Raw genomic sequence first — 27,416 nt, 5'->3', positions numbered from 1 at the left:
CCACAACTCTTTCCTAAAGTAATCGACATTCTGGCTTTTGTAGTCATCACTTAGAAGGGTTTTATTTTAATGGAACTTAAAATTTAGCTATAAATAACCACTAATGGCAGGCTCTTAGGCAGTTGATAGGTATTTGAGGGAACTAGGAGAGGCAGTCAGAACTCCGTACACTAAAAATCATGCCATTTCACGAAGCCAGCTCCCTCTGTGCCCGTGACTAAAATACACCACTGACAAAGAACCTCACAGGAGCTCCATATGTGTGTCCTGTGCACATAACTGCCTCACCTGTCATCAGCTGGTCAGAAGGCCACATGTCACAGTCTTCCCATGGTGAGGCCAAAGCAGAGCCTAGCTGCAGTGCTTGGGGATGTGCCAACACGTCGTCTAGAAACTTCCAGGACCTTAGTTTTCATCCATGAAGTATAACATCCCCACCTAATTTGGTTCCCTTTCCTCCACCTTGACTCACGTGCCGCTAGCTAGTGCCTCTCTTCGGAAGGAGCCTGCTCCTTTACGAGTGTCCTCCTAGCTCCACTACTGCTCTCTGTTTGGTTTTTAGCAAAGTTGGACTTCATAATTAAGAAATGTTTTTAACAGTGATTTTTAAGTACAAAATAGAAAGGTACTCAGTAAGAAAGATACCTGAGCCGGGCAGTGGTGGTGCTCGCCTTTAATCCCAGGCAGAGTCAGGCGGATCTCTGTGAGTTCGAGGCCAGCCTGGTCTACAAAGTGTCTTCCAGGGCAGCCAGGTCTGTTACACAGAGAAACCCTATCTCGAAAACAAAACAAAATATAGGAGCATGGGTGTGGGCTTCCTTAATACCTTACTTCATTTCTATACCTTTGTTATGTGTGGCAGGCATGGTGGCTCTTGCCCATAATCCTAACACTCAGGACAGTGAGGCAGGGGTTTGTGAGTTCAAGGCCAGCTTGGCTAAATAGCAAGACTCCCACCTCAAAAATAAATAAATACCCTAGCATTGAATAAATGATTACAAAAGGGAAAAGTGGCCTGAGGATGTAGTTCAGGCAGCACAGTGCTTGCACAGTATCTGAGAAGACCAGGTTTCATCTTCGTTACCCCTTAAACTGGACATAGTGGTCCACGCATGAATCTCGGCACTCAAGAGGTGGGAACAGGAGGATCTAGAGTCCAAGGACATCCCCAGCTACACATCAAGTTCAAGTACGTATTAAGATATCAAGTTCAAGGTTAGTCTGAGCCCCCCCAAAAAAAGCCTTCCCCGACAAAATAAAATAACCACCCATCATATAAATGATCTGATCCGTGTAACAAGTGCATAGAAACTGTCTTTCAAACTGATCACTTCCCTTCTCCCCACCTTGCCCTGTTCCTATATCTTTACACACTTAGACTGATTACCCTGCAAGACAGGATGCAGAAACACAGGAGCAAGCTGGCAGAAAGAGGCGCTGTGGAAAGCAGCCAGAGGAAATGAGGGCAAAGACAGTGGTATTCCACACAGACGCTGACCAGAATGAAAAGCCGTGATTCACAAAGCTGCAATGGACGGCCTTGGGTTTCACTTTGAGAGCAATTGTGGGATTGGGGTCAGTCAGTAAGGGGTACCGGTAGGGAGGCAACAAGATAAAAGACAGCCAGGCTCCTTCTCCCTGGAGATGCGTTGCCTGTCAACCTCAATCCATTCCCTTAATCCTTTTCTGCCACCCCACCCCCACAACTCCTCACGTTGACCAGTGTCCTAGGCCTTTAAGAGTTAGATCGGCTGGACTGAGGAAAGCGCTCCCACCTCTCCCAAGCCTACTCCTTCTCCTTGGCTGTAACTCTGCCAGTCAGGGCAGCAAACTGCAGTTGAAGACTGCAGTCAAGGTGGAAGCAGTCAAGTGCAAAGGAGAAGAGGAGCCGGGCTGAGCCTTCCCGTTCTCCGCGGAGAGCACTGCAGAGCTCCGGAGGCGTTGCTCGCAGACAGGATCGCTACTACCTTACCCGCGGTAAGGGCCCTGGAGCTCTAACCAACCAACCTCTATCCATGCCTGCCTGAGTCCTAACTCAGCGCTACAGGTGCATGCCTATCTTGATTAGGTTTAACTAGGCTCCTTTCACCCTGAGGCTCCACCGGGCTCTCTCCCTCCTCCTGGTTCTCTTCTGTTTAACCTCTGATTCAGTTTTGTTTGTTTGCTGTGGTTTTTCGAGACAGGGTTTCTCTGGGTAGCCCTGGCTGACCTAGAACTCGTTCTGTAGACCAGGCTGGCCTCAAACTCAGATATCTGCCTGCCTCTATCTCCCGAGTGCTGGGATTAAAGGCTTGTGCTGCTACCACCGCCACGCTTAAAGAGTTTTATTTCTAGCTGTATCAGTCACATTTATTATTATTATTATTATTGTTGTTGTTGTTATTTTGTTTTTGTTTTTCGAGACAGGGTTTCTCTGTAGTTTTGGAGCCTGTAGACCTGACTGGTCTTGAACTCACAGCTATCCTCCTGCCTCTGCCTCCCGAGAGCTAAGATTAAAGGCGTGCACCACCACCGCATGGCTTCAATCACCCTTTTATAGAGAAAACTCTTATCTGTCCAGGACCAGGAGTGCTGACGCTAGCCACTTCTCGGAGGTAAAACCACCACAATAGGAGAAGAGGCAGAATAAGAGTAGCTACTCATCAATAAAGATATATTAATAGACTGTTGAGGGTTAACAAATGAGGACTGTCCAAACCCCACGTGGTATCAGAACTCCTGGCAGTAGGGAGATAATTTTAAGACATCCTTGGAAAGAGTCAGGATTTGTGTTTTGTGCTTTGTTCCTTGCTGCTTAATGAGCCAGGGCAAGTTCTTAGTACGCCAGCCTGCTGTGTGCTATGGGACTTGAGACCGCAGACAGCTTCTGGATCTGTAATAGGCTTCCCAGACTTGCCTTTGTACCAGGCATGCTTGTTAAGATGCCCACTAAATATCCTCACACCTCATTCTTGGAAATTTTGGTCTGACAAATTCTAAGAGACTTCAGGAGATAGTGATCTCGGTTCAAGTCTATGTGCTGTGAGAGCCTGTAAGTTCTAACATTCCAAAGGCTGTGACCTGTGACCAGCGCCATCCTACTCAATTTATCTGAACCAGGTTAGCCATAACCCCTCTTAGAAGCAAGGAACTAGATAAAATAGTTCTCTTCCTTCCTGCCCCTCAGAAAGACATTTGAGATCCTGAATCTTACTGTAGTGTTATTGACATATCTGTTGACACTTCCGAACTCCATCTGTAGGTGATACAACGCTGCCTGGAGGTAGTGGATCAAATCTTGCTTGCTCTGTAATACTGGGCCACTAGTACTAGGAAAGTTTGTGTCTTTATTACAGAGGTTATTATCTGTATCTTCAAAGATTCCAAATAGATGTATATGTGTTACGTTTTCTCTCTTCTCTCTCTGAACGCAGGCTGCCCTCAAACTTCCTATGTAGCCAGGGATAACCTTGAACACTTGATTCTTTCACTTCTAACTTTCCAAGTGTTAAGATTCCCATCGTGTCTAGCTGGCCCAATCTCTCTTACTTTGAGATTTTATCCTCTGTGTCCTTACTGGTGCCCCCTCTCCCAAACCCCTTGTTTCTTCTCACCCCACTGCACCTGCATCCATTGTAACCATCCTCCCTTTCAGACACCAGCAGAAGCACCAAGCCCTAGAACATTTAGGTTCTCATACATTCTTTGGGCACTTTGTTTAGTCAGTCTCCTAGGATACAGGGAAAAGTGAGACTGAGAGGAGGGGCATGTTACTGAGTGTCCAAACCAACGTGTTCTCTCTCCTGGACTATAGATTCAAAATCCGTAAAGGAGTTGAGAATCGGAGCTGTTGGGAATTAGTGGAGATAAAGGAGGGGAATGGCAGGAAAAGGTGATGGGGAAAAGGATGAGGAGAAGGACAAGAAGAGAACACAAAAAGCATGACTTGAGTGCACAGAGAGGATTGTGAGAGAGAACAGAGTGAGCTAGGAAGAAAGGAAAAGAAAGAGGTCAGGCATGGAATGGGAAAGTCAAGAAAATGGGAAGAAAAGGAACTTGTTTGGTGGGATGTAGGGGACCCAGAAGATGATGGAGAGGAGAGAGAGATCACCAGTGTCCCCCACTGATTCCTGACCTTCCTTCAACCTGCCTTCTGGAGGAGGCTCTTTCTAAGGGAGGCGTTGGTGAGCTCTGTGCTGGTCGTAGATAGACCTGCTTTCTACTGCAGTTGTACTGACTCTGGTAGGACAGCCAGTCTTCCTGGCCTCCAGTCTCCTCCATGAAGCTCAGGTCTCACATGTGCTGTGGCTTCCTGAGGTGCTGCTGGAATTCTCTTGATTATACATCACATAGCTACAAGTTAAAACCATCGCTCTGGAATGGTTGGATGGGGGAAAATGGCAAAGTGGTTTTCCAAGGCTGGTTTGGGAAACTGTTCTGGCTCCTGGGCTCTGTTCTCAGGCTTCCCATATTCCAGGACATGTAAGGCTCCTGGACACAGGAACAGAGAAGGTAATTCTGTCTTCAAAGCCCAAGGCCCACAAGGTGGAAGCTGACATTTAGAGGAAGGACTGACTGTCTTTTAGGTGATTCTGGGCATGGTGATTTCCATCTGTGACCCCAGCACTCCATGGGTGGGAAAGATGATCAGGAGTTCAAGACCTGTCTTTGGCTACCTAAGACTCTGCTCAAAGAAAGAACAAATAAAAGATTTTACCCTAGTTCTTTAGGAATTTGACACAATATAGATGAGAATGTAGACAGGGCTCCAGGAAGGGAAAAGCTGGGATAATCCTACCTGAAGGAGAGACAGCTAGGGTGTGGACAGATTCAAGGTTCTGATAACTGTTGGCCACAAGATGGTAGGCCGTAGTAATGAGAACGCAGGGAATGAGCAAGGTGTGGAGTAACATAAGGGGAGTAGGTAGCAAGAGAGTGGTCTAGAACACGTCCTGCTTTAGCCCTCCCAGGAGATAGCCATGGGAACTAGCTAACAAAGATAGCTCTGTGTATCGTGAGTTCTAATCTGTGCATGAATTGGGACAGGTTTCTTCACCTAGCTAAACCTCAGAGTCAGCAAATGCAAAAGTACAGATAGCTACAGACTAGATGAAGTACCTGATACATGCCACTAAGGAAACCCTGAGTTCCTTCTTTTGTTCTTTTAATCTCTAGGACTCACCCAAAGCCCTTGGCTCCTCCTTGTTCCTTTAAGTGACTCTGGCACCAGCTGGTGGAGCAGTGGGTGATGGCATCTCAGATTCAAGACCGTGAGTACCCCTGCAGGAGGATAGGTCTTGAGGGAAAGCCTGGGGAATGAAGGAGGTTAGACGCTGCTTACAGATCTCCTCCAGGCCCTCCAGCCTCTCCGCTGGCTAAGTGAGCCCCTGCTTTTCCTGGCTCAGGACTGACCACTGATCAGGACCTGCTGCTGATGCAAGAAGGCATGATGATGCGCAAGGTGAGGACCAAATTCTGGAAGAAGCTAAGATTCTTCAGACTTCAGAATGACGGCATGACAGTCTGGCATGCACGGCAAGCCGATGACATAGCCAAGCCCACTTGTGAGTGACCTTAATAGCTGTGCATGGGTATACGGGTGGAAAGGTCTCAGAGGAATCCAGACGTTTGAGGGCAGGGGGAGGACCAGGATCCTGTGATAGTGGTCTCTTGTGCAGGCCCACTTGTGTGGCTCTATACAAGATGACAAACCAGCCTGTAATGAGGGATAAATTAGTTATTACACATAAGAGGCTTAGAAGAGCCCTGGCATGTGATAAGTCTCTATAAATAATAGGTTATTTATTATGGTCATGACTGTATCACACCGTCTAGATTAAAACCCTGGCTCTGCCACTTTCTTGGTGAGTAGCTTTGGACAAATTGAACTCAGGTTTCTCATCTACAAAATGAGGGTTAACCTGCACCTACCTATAAATTATAGAGACTCGATGAGCTAATGTATGAAACATCTAGCATGAGCTCTGAAACCTGGGCAAAGTTCATAAATGTTAGCCATTACAGTATTTCAGAGCATAAAACGCATCCTAATAGGCCAGCTCTTATACCTGTAAACACTTGATGGCAGAATAAGCAGTCTGTTTAGAGAGATAGCAATAGTCACAAACCACACCACCCCAAGCTGAGGTAAGGAATGGAGGGATTTCTCCGGCTCCCTTCTATGCACCTTGAAAGAAGAAACCTTCAAGCCTGAAACAGGCATCCGCTGTACTCTTTGATGTAGCTATTCTACAGATATGTGTGTCCTCCTCACTAGTTCTTCCGTGGGAACCTCTGTGACCCGCAGTGAATGGGGACCATCCACCGTTTAGGATGTGGACACTGAGAGCTTAAGTTTGGCTCTTCACACTGCCAGCCGGTGACTGGGAGTCAGGTCTTGCCAGGTCTAGCTGAACCTCTCTGCTGTGCGGTGCTGATTAAGAAAACGCTGACTCATGCCAACTCCTGAATCACTGGGTCTCCGGCACCCTGTCCACTTGTCCCTGGGATTCAGCTCTCAGAAGCTCAGGTTTCTCCTCTCTGTGTCTTCACGGAGGAAGGAGTCCTGGTCACCATCCCTCATCCCCTTTCCTCAGGGCTCCTTTCCTTAGGGCTCCCACCTGTTTCTTCTCTGACAGTTTCAATCTCTGACGTGGAGACAATACGTAAGGGCCATGATTCCGAGTTGCTGCGCAATCTAATGGAAGAGTTCCCCCTGGAGCAAGGATTCACCATTGTCTTTCACGGTCGCCGCCCCAACCTGGACCTGGTAGCCAACAGTGTTGAAGAGGCCCAGATTTGGATGCGAGGACTCGAGCTGTTGGTGGATCTCGTTGCCAGCATGGACTACCAGGAGCAGCTGGACCAGTATCAACCAGATGGAGTTAGAGTGTGGGCCACTGAAGGGGCCGGATGTTGCAAACCCGGGGAAGATGGGGAGGGGTACAGAGATAGGAAAGCCAGAGGATCCGGGTAGAGTAGAGCTGACGATTCTGAAAGAGAAATGAGCGGCTGCCAGTCAGAGCCTGAGAATAAGAGTTCAAGTCCACGCTAGGAGGGAGGGCCAGCGAGGGGAGGAAAAGGTGGTGCTGCTTCTGTGAGCTGAACAGACACCCCAGTGGCGTTCACTACCCAGGTGTGGGAAACAGCTCCTAGAGAGTGTCATGGTGCAGCCTCCCTAAGATTCCTAGATAGTGACGTGACTCAGCCGGTGAAGGTGCTTGTCCCCAACCCTGACAGCCTGAATCCAATCCCTGGAGCTCACATAGTGGGAGAACTGACTTCTAGTCCTCTGATACCCCTGACCTCAACACACAGTGGCTTACAGACCCACCCTCCAGTAAATAGAAAAGCAGTTCCTAGATTGCCCATTACTTCATGTAAACATTCACTCGGCACCAATTAGCCAGGCTAGCCACCATTATGCTTAGCTTTAGGAACATCAAGATTAATGAGACCACATTTATTACTGTACTTAGAGGAGAGAATCAATTCATGTAAATAATTTAAGTACCAAATTAGAGGACTACTTGACTCTATGTAAGAGTGTTCTGAGAAAGTGCCAGGGAGAAGTAGCATGTGAGTTGAGTCCTTAAAATTTGGACTGGACATGTAGCTCTGTTGGCAGAGTGCTTGCCGAGCATGCAAGAAGCGCTGGGATCAATCCCAATACCGAATACCCTGGGCATCATAACTAGTGCTGGTAATTCCAATACCCAGGAGGTAGAAGCAGAAGAATCAGGAGGTCAAAGTCATCCTTGGTATATGTGACCCTGTCAAAGAAAGAAAGAAAAGCGGCATAATTCAAACCTGAAGAAAGAGGAAGGGAAAGGCACTCCTGTCTGAGAGGAGAGCATAGATGAAGGCTCGGAGAGAGCAGACTGAAGGAAGCAGGTGGGGGATGGTGTTGCTGAGACTGGCAAAAGTACAAAGACAGACACACAGAGAAGGCTGGGCTGGGCTGGGCTGGGCCAGATCAGGTCACAAGGGTCAGGGCATCTTCTCTTCTATGTCAGAATTTAGGTTTCTCTCTGTAGACCACGGGGAGGTGAGTCCTGCAGGCACCTGAGCCATACAATGAATGACAAGACAGATTTATGCTGGGGAAGGATTATTCTAGGAGCCACGCAGAGAATGGATTGGCTTGGGAGGGAGACTGTATCAGTGGATGAGCGCACAGCACGGCACACGCAGGACTTTTGCCTTGACTCGGAGCTGGATGGGTGAGCGAGTGGTTCCAGCGAGGGGACAGGAACCAGGATGGCAGGATGAGTTTCAGAGAAGCCCAGCGGCTGCTGCTCCTGATGAACGTGGAAATGGATCAAGACTATGCCCTCCGTCTTTTTCAGGTACGTTTGCTGGAGGGATTTGCAGGAGACAGCCAGACCATGTTTTCACTTGGTCAGAAAGCCCCTGCCCCTGCTCAGCCGCCAACATTCATTTGTTCAATCCTTACTGTATCTCTATTACCATAATCAGCTCAGTGGGACTGGTGTGGGAAATGGTGCTGGCCCCTCTGTCTTGTTGGGAGAATGAGTCATAATCCTGTGTGGCACTGGAGGCACATGCCTTTAATCCCAGCACTCTCGGGCAGCCTGGTCTACAGAGCGAGTTCCAGGGCAGACAGAACTATTACACAGAGAAACCCTGTCTTAAAAAACCAAAAACCAAAACAACAAAAAAAAAAACAAACAACCAGAAAACACAAAACAAAACAAAAAAACAAAACCAGTATGTATGTTATATTGGAGTCGAGTGGTGGCACACACCTTTAAACCCACCACTTGGGAGACAGAGGCAGGTGGAGCTCTAAATTCAAAACCAGCCTGGTCTACAGAGAGTTCCAGGAAAGCCAGGGCTACATAGAGAGACCCTGTCTCAACAAAACAAAACAAAAAGCCCCAATATATTATTATTGGACTTCCTATTCATAAGCAGAGTGTCACAGGTGCCCACTACAAAATTCCATCTGCAAGCCAGGAAGTGGTGGCACACCCCTTTAATCTCAGCACTTGGGAAGCAGAGGCAGGCAGATTTCTGTGAGTTCAAGGCCAGCCTGGTTTACGAGAGCTTCCCGGAACTCTGACTTCTTACTGGGAAACCCTGTCTTGAAAAACAAACAAACAAACAAAGCAAAACAAAAAATTCCATCTGCAATGTGACTAAAGAGGAGGTGACAGATTCTGACTAGTTGTTGCTGTTTGCTTGTTTTGAGTCAGGGTCAAATATAGCCCAACTGACCTCAAACCTACTGTCAAACTCCTGATCCTAAGTTGGGATTAAAGGCACGCATCATTGCTTCCCGTTCTTGTCTAACCATTCGAGGACCTTTGAGAGATATAACCTTTCTGGTTAATTTTCCCTCCAGCAAATTATAGGGCTAAAACTTTGTCTTTTTCTTCCTGGAGTGACGTGTATGAAATGTCAGGAGTTTGTGAGATTTTTATAAACACATGCTAAGATGCCCCTTTTACAGGCCTGGTAGTAAAGTGCTTGCCATGTAAGAATAGGAGAATAGGACTCACCTACCCTGGCATCTGTGTAAAAGGTCAGGCATGGTGTGTGTGTCAGGGAGTACCCCCATGAGAGAGAGAGAGAGAGAGAGAGAGAGAGAGAGAGAGAGAGAGAGAGAGAGAGAGAGAGAGAGAGAGAGAGAGAGAGAGAGAGAGATTGAGTCCTGAAGCTTGCTGGTCATAACCCTACTGGGAAGTGTTTATCCATTCCCTGCTAAATCTTCTCTTGCAGACAGCAAATGTGTCCCAGTCTGATACTCTAGAAGGGGAAGAATTTGTACAGTTCTATAAGGCACTGACTAAGCGTACTGAGGTTGAGCAACTATTTGAGAACTTTTCATCAGATGGACAGAAGCTAACCCTGCTGGAATTTGTGGATTTCCTTAGAGAGGAACAGAAAGAAAGAGACCACGCCCCCGACCTTGCTCTGGAATTCATTGACCGTTATGAACCTTCAGAGAATGGTAAGGACACCTGGGTGCATAGATGCTGGATATGGAGTATGGGGAACCCAGAGACAGAGCCTTCTGATGTCGGGAAGCCGAGTCCACCCCTCTCCTGGCCTCCTTTCCAGTCACCTCACTGGACCGCTCTCCTGAAGCAGAGCAGCCGTTCCCTGTCAGATAAGACAGAAACAGATCTTCATTTCTGAGAAGGAAGCGAGTCTCATGCTCCCATTTTCATCCTCTTGCTTTCGGAGAATTCCTCACCACACTAACTTTGCCCTCAGTGGAGGAAGAAAACACGGCTCTCACTCTCACCCCCTCCCATGCAGTGATTCTTTTCCCAACGATTCACGGCTGCTGTGCTTTTAAGTGTTAGCTTCCTGATTATTCCAGGAAGTTCTCTAGGGTCATTTTGCTTAAGTCCTTAAGCTCCTGAATCAGGAATCCAGTCAGCCTAGGCCTGGGGCAGGGATGAGGCCACTCATCTGGCTTTTGGCAGGTGCAGCTAAAACAGCCTTCCCCTCACTTCCCCGCCCCCGTTCTCGTGGCGGCGTGTGAGAAGTTTTTATCACTAGTGAAGCATCCACAAAGCACAGTGACACTCTACTTAGCTCAGTCCTCACTGCAGCTTTGTAAAGTGGGAAATGACCGATCCGTTGGGATTTCCCTGAGCAACCCGCAATGTGCCAGCATCTTTGCACTCTGGGCTTGTCCTAGCCTTCTGATAAAATAGGCTCTATTATTAAGTCAGTTTTAGAAATAGTAAAACAGAGATTTTCAAATCTTCAAAGAATCAGTGGGGAGCTGGAGAGGAGGCTCCACAGGAGAGAGTGCGGGCTGTGCAATAAACCTGAGTTCAGACCCCAGCGCCCATGTGAAAGGCCAGCATGGTGATGGGTGTGTCTACAACCTCAGAGCAGCAGGTGGAGGCCAGAGATGCAGTCACCAGGGTTCGCTAGCTCTCAGCCTAGTTTCAGGCTCAGTGAGAAACCCTATCTCAATGGTAGAAGGACACTGGACCTCCTCTCTGGACACCACACACACACTTGTACACATACACACATACCACACTTATACACAAACACAATAAAATACAAATAAAAGAGATTAAACAACTTTCTGAAAGCTAGCAGCTAATGAGAATGGAACTGGAATCCAGACCAGATCATCCTCCAAGTTCATCTCTCATGAAAATATAGAGTAGGATGATTGGGGTGGCCACGTGATCCAGGATTTACGGGCCTCAACTTTCACTCCCACTCATTCATTCATTCATTCATTCATTCGTTTGTTCATTCATTCATTCATTCATTCATTTGTTCATTCGTTCATTCATTCACTTTAGTGAATTTATTTATTTATTTATTTATTTATTTATTTATTTATTTATTTATTTATTTATTTATTGAGGCAGGGTTTCTCTGTGTATCCCTGGCTGTCCTGGGACTTGCTCTGTGGACCAGGCTAGCCTTGAACTCAAAGATCCACCAGCCTCTGCCTTTCTGAATGCTGGGATTAAAGCCATGTGCTACCACCACCCAGTGAGAAATTCTTTCTTTCTTTTTTTAAAAAATATTTATTTATTATGTATACAATATTCTGTCTGTGTATGCCTGCAGGCCAGAAGAGGGCACCAGACCCTGTTACAGATGGCTGTGAGCCACCATGTTGTTGCTGAGAATTGAACTCAGGACCTTTGGAAGAGCTGGCAATGCTCTTAACCTCTGAGCCATCTCTCCAGCCCCCAGTGAGAAATTCTTATTGAGCATAATGTGTCAGGACCTAGGCCAAGCACCATAGAGACAATGATGCCTAGACCAGACAGGAACACTGCCCTCCTGGAACCCAGAGTCAAACAACATGTTAAGAAGAGTATCAGTGATTTATGGGGTGTACTCAGAGAACAATAGGAACTCTAAGGCAAAAATCTTTTTTTTTTTTTTTTTTTTTTTTGGTTTTTCGAAACAAGGTTTCCCTGTAGTTTCTAGAGCCTGTCCTGGAACTAGCTCTTGTAGACCAGGCTGGCCTCGAATTCAGAGATCCGCCTGCCTCTGCCTCCCGAGTGCTGGGATTAAAGGCGTGCGCCACCACCGCCTGGCTTAAGGCAAAAATCTTTTTCTCTAAACAAAAAATATTTTGCCTTGCCCCCCAAAAACTCTAAACAAAATCTTTTCTTAAATTTGAAATAGGATTTCAAGCTGGGTGTGATGGCACATGTCTTTAATCTCAGCACTTTGGAGGCAGAGGCTGGTGGATCTCTGAGTTTAAGGCCAGCCTGGTCTACAGAGTGAGTTCTAGGACAGCCAGGGCTACACAGTGAAACCCTGTCTTCTAAAAACAAAACAAAACAAACAAAAACAAGTGTGTATAACCATGCTAGCCAGGAAATAAGACTGAGGACGTCTGAAAGAAAAATAGCGCTTCTGTTTCAGAGCAGGGTCAATGACACCAATTACATCTGTCATGGCTTGAGTGTGCCCCTAATACACACGTGCTAAGAACTGAATTCGCACCAGTGCATGTGTTGAGAAGTAGGGCCTTCAGCTGAAACTTCCTACCCAAATTCCTACCATTCTTCACTCTATAATTTGTCAAACCTAGATCTAGGAAGCTGGTCATGAACACTGGGGTTCCTGCCAACCAAGCCTCTCTGAAGCTGAGTTATTCTCAGTGAGCTTCACAGCCCAGCGGTGCAAGGCATCTGGTTCAGATTTCAGATCCTTCACTTAAAATAGCCATGCGACCTGGGCAAGCTGACTTGCCGCAGTAGCTGTATAGCATACTGACCTCACTGTGTTATTAGCGGCCATACATAATGTCCTTGTATGGAGCAAGTGCCCGCTGGCTGCTAGTCACTGTTGGTACTGTATGAAGTCCATACTAAGAAAAGTGAGGTGCATTGAAGGAATCAAAGGGCCATTTCCTCAGCAAGAGTATAGTCTAAGGAGAAGTTGATATGTCTCCCTAAATACCACAGGTCATAGCACTGGGCATATAGTTACATAGCCCAAGGAAGAAAGCATAGACACTTTGGCCAGGTTGCTAATAACTTTTCTAGGTATATCCTTAGGCCTCAGAATGTGATTCTGTGCTATCTTTTTTTTTTTTTTTTTTGGTTTTTCGAGACATGGTTTCCCTGTAGTTTCTAGAGCCTGTCCTGGAACTAGCTCTTGTAGACCAGGCTGGCCTCGAACTCAGAGATCCGCCTGCCTCTGCCTCCCGAGTGCTGGGATTAAAGGCGTGTGCCACCTTCACCTGGCTTGTGCTATCTTTTATGACAACTGTGAACTCCAAGGACTATGTACATTTAAATGGGTCAAAATCAACTAAAATTATAAAATTACTGCCTCAGGCACACAAGCCATATTTCAAATGTTCATAGATACATGTATCTAGGGCCACTGTGTCCAACAACACAGTGTAGAGCATTCTCATGGTTGTGGACTATTCTGTTGGATAACACTGAACTAGAATGTTTTATTAGGTTAGGTTTTTTATTTTTTATTTTTTTAGTTTTTTGAGACAGGGTTTCTCTGTAGCTTTGGAGCTTGTCCTGGAACTAGCTCTTATAGACCAGGCTGGCCTCTAACTCAAATATCCACCTGCCTCTGTCTTCCAAGTGCTGGGTTTAAAGGTATGCGCCACCACCATCTGGCAGTCTGTTATTTTTTTAAGACATGACTTCATGATGTGGCCAAGGCTTTGAACTCAAAGTCAATATCCCATGGCCTCTGCCTCATAAGTGATGTGATTATAGGTGTGCACCACCAGGTCCTGACAAAATATTTTTATTGATATAAATAGAGACAATTTATTTAGAAAAGAAAATCACTCAGAAAAATTAAGGTGGGGACTGACAAGATGACTCAGTGGGCAAGGTGCTTGCTGCTTAGCCTGATAACTTGAGTTAGAGCCCAGGGACCCACATGGTGGAAGAAGAGAAACGATGCTTGCAGGTTGTTCTCTGACTTTCTCAACTGTGCCATAGCAATGCACCCTTACACACACATCATAGCAATGCATGCTTACACACACATCGCACACATCATAGCAGTGTACCCTTTACACACACATCATAGCAATGCATGCTTACACACACATCACACACATCATAGCAATGCACCCCTTACACACACATCACACACATCATAGCAATGCACCCCTTACACACACATCACACACATCATAGCAATGTACCCCTTACACACACATCACACACATCATAGCAATGCACCCCTTACACACACATCACACACATCATAGCAATGCACCCCTTACACACACATCACACACATCATAGCAATGCACCCCTTACACACACATCACACACATCATAGCAATGCACCCTTTACACACACATCATAGCAATGCACCCCTTACACATCATAGCAATGCATCCCTTACACATCATGGCATGCACCCCTTACACACATATCACACACATAGCAGTGTACCGTTTACACACACATCATAGCAATGTACCGCTTACACACACATCACACACATCATAGCAATGTACCCCTTACACACACATCATAGCAATGTACCGCTTACACACACATCACACACATCATAGCAATGTACCCCTTACACACATCATAGCAATGCACCCTTACACACACATCATAGCAATGCACCCTTACACACACATCATAGCAATGCACCCTTACACACACATCACACACATACACAAAGAAAGTAATAAATGTAAAGAGAGAGAGAGCATGACATCATGCAAGTGGGGGCAGAAGAGCATGTGCCAGGCATTGTGGCACATGCCTTTAAGCCAAAGCACATAAGAGAGGCAGAAGAATCTCTATGTGGTTGGTTTTTGTTTTCTTCGTTTCCACGACTGGATCTCACTATGTAACTCTGACTCTCCAGAAACTCATTATGTAGACCAGGCTGGTCTAACACTCAGAGATTCCCCTGCCTCTGCCTCCTGAGTGCCAAAATGAAAAGTGTGTGCCATCACACCTGGATCTATGTGTGTTTGAAGCTAGCCTAGTTAGTCTACATAGAGAGTTCTAAGACAGCAAGGGCTACATAGTGAGAACCTGTTTTTAGAAAAGGTAAGGAAGAAAGAAAGAAAGAAAGGAAGGGAGGAAGGAAGGAAGGAAGAAAGGAAAGGCTAGATAGATAGGTGGGAAAGGTCTGTTTTAAGGTACAACGTGTGGCAGATTTGATCTGCAGACTGGGAATCAACATCTGAGGGGTGGGCCCCCAGGAGGGGACAGGGCAGAGGCTCACGGGGGTGCCGGGCACTCACTCAGCTTCCCCTAATGTGTCCCCACTCAAACTCTAGGCAGACTGCTGCATGTACTGAGCAAGGACGGCTTCCTCAGATACCTCTGCTCAAAGGACGGGAACATCTTCAACCCAGACTGCCTCCCTGTATACCAGGATATGACTCAGCCTCTGAGCCACTACTACATCAACTCCTCTCACAACACCTACCTACTGAGGGACCAGCTTTGTGGCCAGAGCAGCGTGGAAGGATACATTCGGTACAGTGGCAGTATCATGAGGTGGACTCTCTGCGGGGAACTGAGGGATGGATAACAGGGACTGAGATAGAGAGAGCTTAGGGACCTCAGCTCCCTGGGTACCTGAGAGACTTGGAGAACATCTTGGCTATTAGCAGAATGGTAATAAAATCCTACAGATAAACGGAATTCTTCTCTGTCACAGGCTAGGATATTCTGAGAATTCAGGGGTCCTAGTGTTTTTTGTTGTTGTTGTTGTTATTTGTTTGTTTTTGAGCTAGTAAATAGAATTCTTTTTTAAATTTTATTTTTTTTATTTATTTATTTATTTTTATTTTTCGAGACAGGGTTTCTCAGTGGCTTTGGAGCCTGTCCTGGAACTAGCTCTTGTAGACCAGGCTGGCCTTGAACTCACAGAGATCTGTCTGCCTCTGCCTCCCGAGTGCTGGGATTAAAGGTGTGCGCCGCCACCACCACCCGGCTGTAAATAGAATTATTTAAAGCAGTGGTTCTCAACCTCCTAATGCTGCAATCCTTTAATACAGCTCCTCATGTCGTGGTGACCCCAACCATAAAATTATTTTCGTTGCCAGGTGGTAGCAGCATACGCTTTTAATCCCAGCACTTGGAAGGCAGAGGCAGGCGGATCTCTGTGAGTTTGAGGTTAGTCTGGCCTACAAAGCGAGTTCCAGGACATGCCCCAAAGCTACAAAGAAACCCTGTCTTGAAAAAGCAAAAAAAAAAATTATTTTCATTGTTACTTCATAACTGTAATTTTGCTACTGCTATGAATCATAGTATAAATATTTTTGGAGACAGAGATTTGACAAAGGGGTCGAGGCCCACAAGTTGAGAACCACTGCTTTAAAGGAAAGGCAGTGGGATGTAGAGTTAAATCACATAAGCTCGGGGCTGGAGAGATGGCTCAGAGGTTGAGAGCATTGACGGCTCTTCCAGAGGTCCTGAGTTCAGTTCCCGGCAACCACATGGTGGCTCACAACCATCTATAATGAGATCTAGTGCCCTCTTCTGGAGTGCAAGCATACATGCAGACAGAACAACTCATATAAAAAAACCAAACCAAACCAAAACAAAAAAACCCATAAGCTCCAGAATCAGTTCACTTTAGGTCAAATTCTAGCTCGTTTGGTGTTCTGGGAGCTAACAAACCTTTCTATGTTTTAACCTTTCTATGTTTCTCTGCGAAATAGAGATGATAACAGTGCCCATTCTGTCAGGGTTCCTGTGAAAACCAAAGGGCTCAATCTGTGAGCCAGTAGTTTATAAGTGGTAGTTGCCATTGTTGTGACTAATCAAGACAAGACTGAAGTCAAGGCAACTGAGTGACCGGGTGGCTTGAAGGATACAAGGACTTGTAGCTCAGCAAAGCATCTATGAGGCCCTGTGTTTAATCCTATTGGAGAGAGAGGTGCATGCCTACAATCCCAGCATAAGTGAAGGTAGTAAATTCCAGGCTGATTGGTAAAAGACCCCGTTTCAAACATCGGTGGGGGGTGGATTTCCTAGGCGTTCGAATGATACAGGTGCTATATTGGGACACATCCAGAACAGTGGAAATATTGGGAGATAACGTGTAATGACTTGCTAGGGAGGATTATGAACTGGGGCTAGGTGGAGCTGCAGCCATGGCGGCCTGAGGTCTCCGTGGAGATGTTACATAAAGTGGTCTGGACGGGCAAATGCTAGTGAGCGCCTCTCTTTCCAGAGCAGCGAGAGGTGGCTCCCTAGCTAGACTTCATCTTGACCTCTTCCTGCCTCTGGGGGTTTGGGGTTCTTGCAGGGCCTTGAAGCGGGGGTGCCGCTGTGTGGAGGTGGATGTATGGGATGGACCTGGAGGGGAGCCTATTGTTTACCACGGACACACCTTGACCTCTCGTATCCTGTTCAAAGATGTCGTGGCGACTCTGGCACAATATGCCTTCCAGGTAGTAGCCCCAGGTTGGGAACAACACTTCAAAACAAAACAAAACAAAACCTGCAAGAAGGTCTGAGGGAAATATGACTGACTTGGCCTGGTGAGGGTGGAGGGGCAGGGAGACAGTGCAAGCAGAGTAATAGAGACAAAAGAAGGTTCTTTGTTTCTTTTTTTATTATTTTTTCAAGACACAGTTTTTCTGTATAGACTTGGCTGTCCTTGAACTCACTCTGTGGACCATGCTGGCCTTGAATTCATACTGATCTGCCTGCCTCTGCCTCCAGAGTGCTGAGATTAAAGGCGTGTGCCACCACTACCCTGCCAATAAAAGGGTTTTTTTTTTTGTTTGTTTGTTAAAAAAAAAAACTCTAAAGCATGAGATAAATATTAAAGGATTACTATGACTCAGTGTTGGATATGTTACTAGTAATTAGTATTCATACAGGTAATCACTAGTTCCTAGTAAGTACTTTTAAATTTTTCTGTTATCTATATAGGCGAGGATGGGTAGGGGAACAGACAGTGGTGAGTTGGGCTGGGAGACAATAGGGATCTAAGGATGAGAAGGTAATGTGAGCTCATAACTAGGGGAATAGCCTGTCATCCACACTGAGACTGAAAACTCAAAAGGCCTCAGAAGGACTTGGACCAGATTTGGTATCGTTACAAGATTTGAGGTCTCATGAGTGACCCTTAGGTGTGGGTATGTCCCAAGCAGTGGACCTGAGATCTATCAAGTTCTCACAGAGCCCTGTAATGGGGTTGGGGGAGTTTAGCAATCAGTATACTCATAAATGGGGGCCTAGAAACACAAGATTTGGAGTGGGGGCTCATAGGATCTTATAATTCAGAAGGCACCATGCCCTTCTCTCTGCCAGCTCTCAGACTACCCCCTCATCCTGTCTCTGGAGAACCACTGCACCTGGGAGCAGCAGCGGACCTTGGCACAACATCTGACTGAGATCCTGGGAGAGCAGCTGCTGAGTACCACCATAGATGGACTGCTGATGGATAAGCTGCCCTCTCCAGAGGTAGGGACCCTGTGGCCAGCCAGGCGCTACTGTGGCTTTCACAGTCCCTCACTATGGCTTCTACATTCCTCTTGTCCCCTTTTATCTTCACAAGGGTTCTCCTGCTTTTTAAGATACCTATAGATGAGTTTTGTTTTGAAACAAGAATTCATGTAGCCAAGGCTGACTTTCAACTCCTGATCCTCCTTTCTTCACCTCCCAAGTACTGGGATTATAGGCATGCACTACCATGCCTAGTTTCTGTGGTTCTGGGGATCAAGCCCAGGGCATTGTGCATGCTAGGCAATCACTGTACTAACTAAGCTCCATCCTTAGTTATTTGATTTTTTTTTTTTTTTTTTTTGGTTTTTCGAGACAGGGTTTCTCTGTAGTTTTAGAGCCTGTCCTGGAACTAGCTCTTGTAGACCAGGCTGGCCTCAAACTCACAGAAATCCGCCTTCCTTTGCCTCCCAAGTGCTGGGATTAAAGGTGTGCACCACCACCGCCCAGCTTTGATAGTTTTTGATAGTTTATAATTTGTACAAACTTTACAAGCAATATTGAGCATGGAAATTCTCCCCATTATGATCTCAAACACATTCTTTTTTTTTTAAAATAAGTTATTTATTTTTATATACATTGGTGTGCTTCCTGCAAGTATGTGCCCTGGAACAGGAGTTCCAGACAGCTGTGAGCTGCCATGTGGATTCAGGAATTGAACCCAGGTCCTCTGGAAGAGCAGCCATTGCTCTTAACCACTGAGCCATCTCTCCAGCCCCCAAGCACTTTCATGGCAGTATATATCAATAGATTTTTTTCAAGCATTACATTTGTTTGTTTGTTTGTTTTGAGGCAGGAGGTGGTGGTGGTGCGCGTTCGGAGGCCGATAGGAGCCGGCTCTCCGCCTACCACACAGGCTCGGAGATCAAACTTGCATCACCGGGCTTTGGCAAGTGCTCCACTCGCTGAGCCGTCTTGCTGGCCCCAGTGGAATTATCCTTACTATTCCCTAAACTTCCCTCATGCTAAACACACATCGTACTACTGAGCTACTTCCAGCCACCGCCACAGCCACTTCCTCCTCTTCCTTATCTTTCTCTTCCTCCTCTCCCTCCTTGAGCTGGGTTCTCGTGAAGCCCTGGCTGATCTCAGACTTGTTCTATGTAGCTGAGGATGCTCTTTCCTTGAACCTCTGCTTTTCCTGCCTCCACCTCCCAAGTCCTACTATGACAGGCACGTGCCATACACCCCATTTATGATATGTTGGATCTCAAACCCAGAGCTTTGTCTATGAGGAAGCTCTCTGCCAACCGAATCACATTTTCAGCACCATCAATAGATTTTTTAAGCTTAGTAAACATATATATGTACATATTAGAAAAACTATGAATGAGATTTACTGCCCATATTTTCTTATTTCATATCATAAGTATATTTTCATGAATATCTTTTCCTCTTTTTTGTTTTTTTGAAACAGGGTTTCTTAGTATAGCCTGGCTGTCTTGGAACTCACTCTGCAGACCAGGATGGCCTCAAACTCAGAGATCTGCCTACTTCTTCCTCCCAAGTTCTGGGATTAAAAGTATGAGTGACCACTGCCCAGCTTTTTCTTTTTTCTTTTCTTTTTTCTTTCTTAGAGACAGGGTCTCATGTAGCTGAGGCTGCCTTTGAACCTTTGATCCTCCTGCCTCTACCTCCTGAGTGCTGGGATGATAATGGGTGTGTACCGGCACACCAGGTTTAAACACTATTTGAACCCAGGGACTTGTGCATACTAGGAAAGCACTCTATGCACTAAATTACACCCCTTATCTTTTCCTCTTTTTCCTTTTCCTTTTTTAAATTTTAATTTAGTTTAAATTTTTATGTTTTTTTAAAGGCAGGGGTTCTCTGTGTATCTTTGACTGTCCTCGAACTCACAGAGATCTGTCTTCCTTTGCCTCTTAAAGTTGTGCACTACCTTCCTTTGTCCTGGAACAAGCTCTGTAGACCAGGCTAGCCTTAATAGAGACTTGCTAGCCTCAACCTCCTGCGAGCTGGGATTAAAGGTATGCACCATTGGAGCTGGAGAGATGACTCAGAATTTGAGTACTGGCTGCTCTTCCAGAGGTCCTGAGTTCAATTTCCAGTAACCACATGGTGGCTCACAACCATCTGAAGTGGATCTGGTGCCCTCTTCTGGTGGGCATGTGTACATGCAGACAGAATGCTGGTGTGTATATATATACTTAATAATTATACACCACTACTGCCCAGGTGGTATAAGAACTTTTTTCTTTTCTTTTTAATAGCTCCTCATTGTGCTGTTCTATGCCGGTGCTATGTAGGACTGTAATTTATTCAGTTACACATTTAGGAGACACTTAGATTGTTAATTTTCATCCTGTACATGCATTTTGTCTATTTATTCTTCTTTTGAATTTCTGGGTTAAAGCGTTTGTATTCTAGGTACATTGGTGGTGGTATTGTGATGTGCACAACTGCCAACTGCCAGCCAAAGAGTTTACATTCTAGCCAGAGGTGGTAATTCCAGCACTTAGGAGATGGAAGCAGGGGTATCAGAAGTTCAAAGCCAGTCTCTAGTATATTATGAGCTGGAAGTCAGCCTGTGCTACATGAGACCCTTTCTCAAAATACACACACACACACACACACACACACACACACACACACACACACACATACACACACACACGGAGGGGACAGATTGCATTTTGACAATTTTGATAATTATTGTCGAGTTTTTCTCCAGAAAAAATACCCAGTTATACTCCGATCCACAGGACAGAAAAACCACCAACCACTCCATAGTGAGATGGTTCATAATGGAAAACGTTGAAAAGAAGGGCTTCTTGTTGTTGCTTTGAGTTTTTTGAGTGCTGGGATTACAGCATACACTAGCATGTTTGACATGTTTTAGCATATAGTCCTGGGTGTCTCCTTCAGAGTGCTGGAACTGCAGGCTTGAGGTCTACCTCCTGATTCTATGCTTTCTAAAGGTTCTTCCATGGTAAGACTATTAAAAAAAAACATTCTCTCTTTCCATACTTCTCTATGCTTTGTATAGGTGTTAACCTAAGGGAGTTTTCAGTGTGTGAAATGCGAGGACCTAGTGATTGTTTTTATAAGTTTGTTTGAGAATAAGTGTCTTTCTACCATATGTATGGAGGAACCAAACCCTCTGGGAAACTTCTGATAGCTCACTCCCTTCGGCGTTTGAGATGGTAAGACCTCCGCAATCTTCAGGAGGGGCTTGAGCAGACAAGTAGACAGGTCTCTTTATTTTTGTTCCCTAGCAGCTTCGAGGGAAGATCTTGGTGAAAGGAAAGAAGTTAAACACAATTGAGGAGATTGAGGTTATTGACGATATTGATGAAGAGGAAGAACTGGAGAACAATCAGGAGTCAGAGCTGGATGCAGACCCCTACCCTGAGTTGGATGCTCTGCTTCAGTCTGAGTCCCAGGAGCTGACCTCTAGGAACAAGCACATTAAGAAGGTGAATCAGGACTAGTTCTTTGTAATGGCATTTGGTCTGCATGCATCACAAACCAAGGGCCAGTTTCTGAACAGTCTAGAGCCAGGCAGGGTGGAAACCCAAGGAGAACAAGGTCTTTCCTCTCAATGAAAGAGTCCTAAAAGTACATCTGCAGCATCATTGTGTATTGTATCATCTACACATAACTATGCATTATACATTGCCATCTACACAGCTATTGCTATGGCTCTCCAACTTCTTGGATCATGAAATCTTAGACAAAGCTTCTTATTAAAAATGGATAAATGTAGAACCATTCTAGTTGAGGCCCTCACTTGGCTCTCTCTGGGGTCCAAGTGTCATGCGGTGGTTCAAGCCTGACGGGTAGGTAGGTGAGTTCAAGAAAGAAGACAAGGAAGGCAGGGAGAGATGAAGGACCTAAGTGACTCTGGACACAACTCTTAAAGGCAAATCTGAAGGCCTCTGGTCAGTCTCTCCCGCTCTGTCTCTGTCTCTTTCTCTGTGTGTATGTAGCTATTTTATTGGCTGAATAAGAAGATACTGGACCATTGATAGCTGGGACCTCAGTCTCAGCTATAATGGGATAAGTTAGAGAGCATGTTTTGGAAAGGATACAGTTTGAGGAGGAGCCAGAAGTATCCAGATATGGGGGGCCAAGTGAGGAAAGGTCGCATTGGTGGGACCTCGGAGACCCAGGTGTGAAGTCCACATTTCTTTCTCTTGTGCAATTGCATGGCTTCCTCAGCTGACTTCTGACTTACCCTGTGCTGAGGCTGTGGTGTTTAAACCTGTTGTCATGTGTAGGGATGACAATGGGAATTAGGAGATAAATCCAAAGATAATACTCTGGGGTCCTCACTTTACAGGCGTGTGTAGATTTTGGGGCCACCTGCATACTTTGATATAATCTGACTGGATTCATGCACTTTTTTTTTTTTTTGGCAGTCTCGATGTGTATCCCTGGGTGACCTGAAACTCATTATCTAGACAAAGCTAGGCTCAAACTCATAGAGACACACGTGCCTCTGTCTCTTGAGTGCTGGGATTAAAGGCGTGCACCATCATGCAAGGATCATGCATACATTTTGACCAAAGATTATTGTTCATTTTTTTTAAAATTTATTTATTATATATACAATATTCTGTCTGTGTGTATGCCTGAAGACCAGAAGAGGGCACCAGACCCCATTACAGATGGTTGTGAGCCACCATGTGGTTGCTGGGAATTGAACTCAGGACCTTTGGAAGAGCAGGCAGTGCTCTTAACCTCTGAGCCATCTCTCCAGCCCTTGTTCATTTATTTTTAAGAGAGGTAGGATGACTGATGCCTCTCTGTTTAAAAATAATAAAGACTGATTACCCAAGGAGCACAGAGAAGACCTTCCAAACCCAGAGCTGAAACTGATCCGAGCAGTATATGCAGACTGCCTTTATTCCCATCCTCGTCCCCAGGTTGTGGCGTGTCCGGTGTCTTGTCTGCTTATCTGTGGTAACGTTTTGGCCCAGACTCCTAGTTACATTCCTGGGTCCTCTTTCTTGTCCAACCAGGTGAGGCAGGAGGGGGATACAGTGGGAGGCACTGGGCAGAGGCTTAGGTGGGATGGCCACCAGCTTCGTCTCTCCAGACCACTCCAGCTCAACACCGTCACCTGTCCACTTTCTTTTCTAGGCTTCCACGACCATCTTGTGCCCAGACCTGTCTGCCCTGGTTGTCTACTTAAGGACTGTCCCCTTCTGCAGCTTCACTCATTCCAAAGAAAATTACCATATCTATGATATTTCATCCTTCTCTGAGAGCAAGGCCAGGCACCTTGTCAAGGAGGCAGGTTAGGAGAAGTGGGATAGGTAGCTTCAGGTCTGGCAGGCAGGTAGGTAAGTCCCAAGAAACAGAACAAGGAAGCAATAGAGAGATAAAGGAGTTAAGGAACTTTTCAGATCAGGTAATGAGAAAAGTGGTTTTGTTTTAGAGATAGTCTCCCATAACCTAGTCTGACCTCAAACTTGTTCTTTCCTTGTGGATCACCTTGAACTTCTGATCCTCTTGTCTCTACTGCTCATGTTCTAGGATTACCCTGAATACCATCATTTCCAGTTTGTGCAGTGCTGGGATACAAACCCAGGGCTTTATGCCTGCTAGGCAAGCGCTTAACTAAGTTACATCCCTAACTCATGAAGGAAAAGATTTGTGAATAGTGGACACAAAGCTCTCGGAGGGGAAAATTTGGGGGAGGTGGTCACCTTCCTAGAGCCAGCCTCAGATTTCAACAAGAGCAAAGAAAGCTGAAAGGATCCTTGGGGCCAGGGAAGGGGAAGACCTACCTCAGAGACAGAACTTCCACCTCCTTCCCTGTACCTTTTTACAGGCAACGAGTTTGTACAGCACAATGCCAGGCAGTTATGTCGTGTGTATCCCAGTGCTTTGAGGACAGATTCATCCAACTATCACCCCCAGGAACTCTGGAATGCAGGCTGCCAGATGGGTGAGGAGGTAGCAGGGACTGGGAGGAAGGGAGTGGAGGATCAGCTGATGGGAAGTAAATTCTCTAGTGGAAACAGGGCTGGGGATGTTTTGAAGGAACGCTAGGGTAAGAAAGGTTGAGAAAAATGGTGCTCTCTATTGGAGTGTTTCCAGCAGGCACTGACTGAGAATCATACTCTACGCTATAGCCTAAGCTGGTTTCAAACCTTGTCCTCCTTCCTAGTCTTCCAAGTGTGTTACCCAGCTCCAGCAGGCATCCTTACCTACTGTCCTCTTATTTCCCTGAAAGAGGGGCTAGAAGGCCAAGGAGGATATATATGCACGCATGTAATATACATGCATCTTGGTGTGTGCATGTGTGTGGGGTGGGGAGGGAAGAGGAGAGGAGGGAGTGGGAAAAGGGAAAGGAAGGGGAGAAACTGGCTGGCCTAGACCTTGCTGTGAAAATTAGGACGGTGTTATGGGACTCCTCTTGCCCCTGCCTCCTGGGTTTACCTGTATCATCATACCCAGTCCCCAAGGTGACTTTTTCTTTTCTTTTTTTTTCTTTCTGATTCTCAGTGGCAATGAATATGCAGACTGCAGGGAGTGCCATGGATATCTGTGATGGGTTCTTCCGCCAGAATGGTGGCTCTGGCTACGTGCTGAAGCCAGAATTCCTGTGTGATATCCAGAGTTCCTTCGATCCTGAGAGGCCCATTAGTATTTATAAGGCCAAGACCCTCTTAGTCCAGGTATGACAGAAACTGTTGGGAAGAACCTGGAATAGGTGGAATAGGAGCATGTGTGCCTATGACGGGGAGTTGTGCTGGCTCAACTTGACAGGCATGTAATTGGTTAAATATTCTTTGCTAGGAGTGATAGCACACACCTTTAATCCCAGGCCTGATGAATAAATAGCCATATAAAATAAATTATTTTCAGAAGAGGGAGACTAGCCTGATTCAGTTGCAGACGTCAGAGTCAACTGCCTAGTTTCAAATCACTTTTTAGTCATGCAACTTTAGGCAAGTTCTTTGTCACCTAAGTAAACTCACCTGCATCACAGGGTTGTGAGGACTACCTGTTGAACGTGTTACAACCCCTGGTGCACACTCATGCTATAGAAGAGGCTGTTGTCATTGGTGTGCCTACTTTCAAGCCTCTTGACTCACTTAAAATCTCAGGTCGGAAACTAGAATATGCCATCTCTGAGGGGTTAGTTTTGCAAACTACGAAGTTATAGTGCCGTTCCTGTTCCCCAAGGGTGAGGCTGGGAGAGGGAAGGCTGGGCTGAGCAGGGTCTCATGAAGTTCCAGTGCCCTGGTTGCAGGTCATTAGCGGCCAACAGCTCCCCAAAGTGGACAGCACCAAAGAGACGTCCGTGGTGGATCCACTGGTGAAGGTCGAACTCTTCGGTGTCCCTGAAGACACAAGGCAGCAAGAAACCAGCTATGTGGAGAACAACGGTGAGACTGGGTATGGGAAGTGTGGGACCAGACTGCCAATTCCTTTCCAGCCTGTCCTTTATTTGGTACAGTTTGTGTGAGTCTGCATTCTTATTGAGGACAGTCCAGGAAATCCTGGCTTTCCCTTATAGGCTTGTGAATTGGGAAAAGTCCTTATGCTTTTAAAAAGATTTTTATTTATGTGTGTGTGTGCATGCCACCTGTGTGTGTCCACAAAGGCCAAGAGGGCATCAGATTCCCTGTACTGGGTTATAGGCAGCTGTGATCCATCAGATGTGGGTTTTGGGAACTGAACTCAGGTCCACTGGAAAAGGAGCAAGTGCTATTAACTACTGAGCCATTTTGTCTAGCCCCTGCTTCTGCGTGTTACACCTGAGTCCTCACTTGCAAAATACGGCCTAGCAATCTGGATTAGATGAGAATTCTGGGAAAGCAACTAAGTATGGTCTAATTCCTATCTCCACTTCAGGTTTTAATCCATACTGGGGACAGACATTCTGTTTCCGGGTCCAGGTGCCTGAACTTGCTATACTGCGTTTTGTGGTAAAGGATTATAACTGGAAATCTCGGAATAACTTTATTGGTCAATACACCCTGCCCTGGACCTGCGTGAAACAAGGTGAGGCAGTCCTTGGACTCCTGGCCAATACCCCAACTCTGGCTCCCTTCCTAACACAGTTCTTCTGCCCATTTCCAGGCTACCGACACATATCCTTGCTCTCCAGGGATGGCACTAGCCTCCGCCCAGCTTCCATCTTCGTGTATATCTGCATGCGGGAAGACTTGGAGGAGGATGACTCCTGAGGTGGGTATTCCACAGCAGTAGACAGACATCAAGGTACAAGCTGCCTTGCTCCCTTCCTCCTTTTCCCCTAAGACAGGGTCTTACTATGTAGCTCTGGCTGTCCTATAACTCACTATGTAGAGCAGGCTGGCCTCAGACTCAAGAGATCTACCTCTGCCTCCAGAATGCTGAGGTTAAAGGCATGAGCTACTATCCCCAGTATACTTTGCCCTTCTTAAGCAAATCTAGGACTTTTTATGTGCATTGGTGTTTCTGATAGGTGTTTGGTCCCCTGAGTTACAGACAGTTGTGAGCTGCCATTTGGGTGCTGAGATTTGAACGCAGGTCCTCTGAAAGAGCAATCAATGCTCTTAACCACTGAGCCATCTCCCAGCCACCTAGGCCCTGATCTTTCATCTGGTCTGTCCTGCTCTTTACTGTTGTGCACTCTGTACTGGAATTCCCTCCTTATTCTTGCCCTAGGCAAGACCCATCCTTAGATCTTCTGTTAATTTCTCCCATTATCTCTGACTAGAAACACAAGGAGGGACTCGAAGCAGAAAAATCTACAGAAGCATTATCCCCTCCAACCCACAAGTCTCTCAAAATCCAGAGCCAACGAAAGGATCTATCAAGGATCAAGGCTCCCAAAGGTTGGGGACGGATGCCTGACCCCAGAACTATGAGAACAACACACAGTCCTGAGTCCCGACTGGACTGCTGCTCCTTAGCTGGTCTAAATAGAGCTTCTCTGCCCAATCTGGCTCCTGTATGGTCTGTCCTTGTTAGGCAAGAACAGGATGTATGGGGTGGGAGTGGGGCAGCATTTGGGTAATCAG

The 27,416-nt window shown here is 46.1% G+C and overlaps 1 protein-coding gene across 5 annotated transcripts; it reads left to right on the top strand.

Annotated features, from left to right (window-relative positions):
* The first annotated feature begins 1,595 nt into the window (after positions 1-1,595).
* On the top strand, positions 1,596-27,336 carry Plcd4 (phospholipase C delta 4). Of its 5 annotated transcripts, none has more exons than XM_038340468.1 (18): positions 1,596-1,977; positions 5,155-5,249; positions 5,385-5,543; positions 6,618-6,846; positions 8,198-8,327; positions 9,724-9,955; positions 15,243-15,444; positions 17,225-17,369; positions 18,238-18,390; positions 21,669-21,866; positions 23,319-23,414; positions 23,536-23,692; positions 24,230-24,346; positions 24,907-25,079; positions 25,658-25,793; positions 26,263-26,412; positions 26,491-26,598; positions 27,113-27,336. In XM_038340468.1, exons 2-17 carry the CDS (start codon positions 5,228-5,230, stop codon positions 26,595-26,597), a joined length of 2,406 nt encoding a protein of 801 aa, XP_038196396.1. In that variant the 5' UTR covers positions 1,596-1,977; positions 5,155-5,227; the 3' UTR covers position 26,598; positions 27,113-27,336. The 5 variants fall into 5 exon arrangements, 4 of the variants coding, with proteins under 4 accessions (XP_038196396.1, XP_038196394.1, XP_038196397.1 ...); XM_038340466.1 differs by having other exon boundaries at positions 21,666-21,866; XM_038340469.1 differs by lacking the exon at positions 23,319-23,414 and having other exon boundaries at positions 21,666-21,866.
* The last annotated feature ends 80 nt before the right edge of the window (positions 27,337-27,416 follow it).

Source organism: Arvicola amphibius, chromosome 8 (genome assembly GCF_903992535.2).
Source record: "Arvicola amphibius chromosome 8, mArvAmp1.2, whole genome shotgun sequence".
Lineage (NCBI taxonomy): Eukaryota > Metazoa > Chordata > Mammalia > Rodentia > Cricetidae > Arvicola > Arvicola amphibius.
The sequence above is the reverse complement of the archived record's forward strand: the minus strand, read 5'-3'. Positions and strand labels throughout refer to the sequence as shown.

Bases quoted from the DNA above. Each gene is read 5' to 3' on its own strand.
- Plcd4 (XM_038340466.1), top strand. From the start codon at position 5,228: ATGGCATCTCAGATTCAAGACC. The intron at 9,956-15,242 runs GTAAGGACACCT...CTCAAACTCTAG, and splicing joins TTATGAACCTTCAGAGAATG to GCAGACTGCTGCATGTACTG. The intron at 15,445-17,224 runs GTACAGTGGCAG...GGGTTCTTGCAG, and splicing joins AGCGTGGAAGGATACATTCG to GGCCTTGAAGCGGGGGTGCC.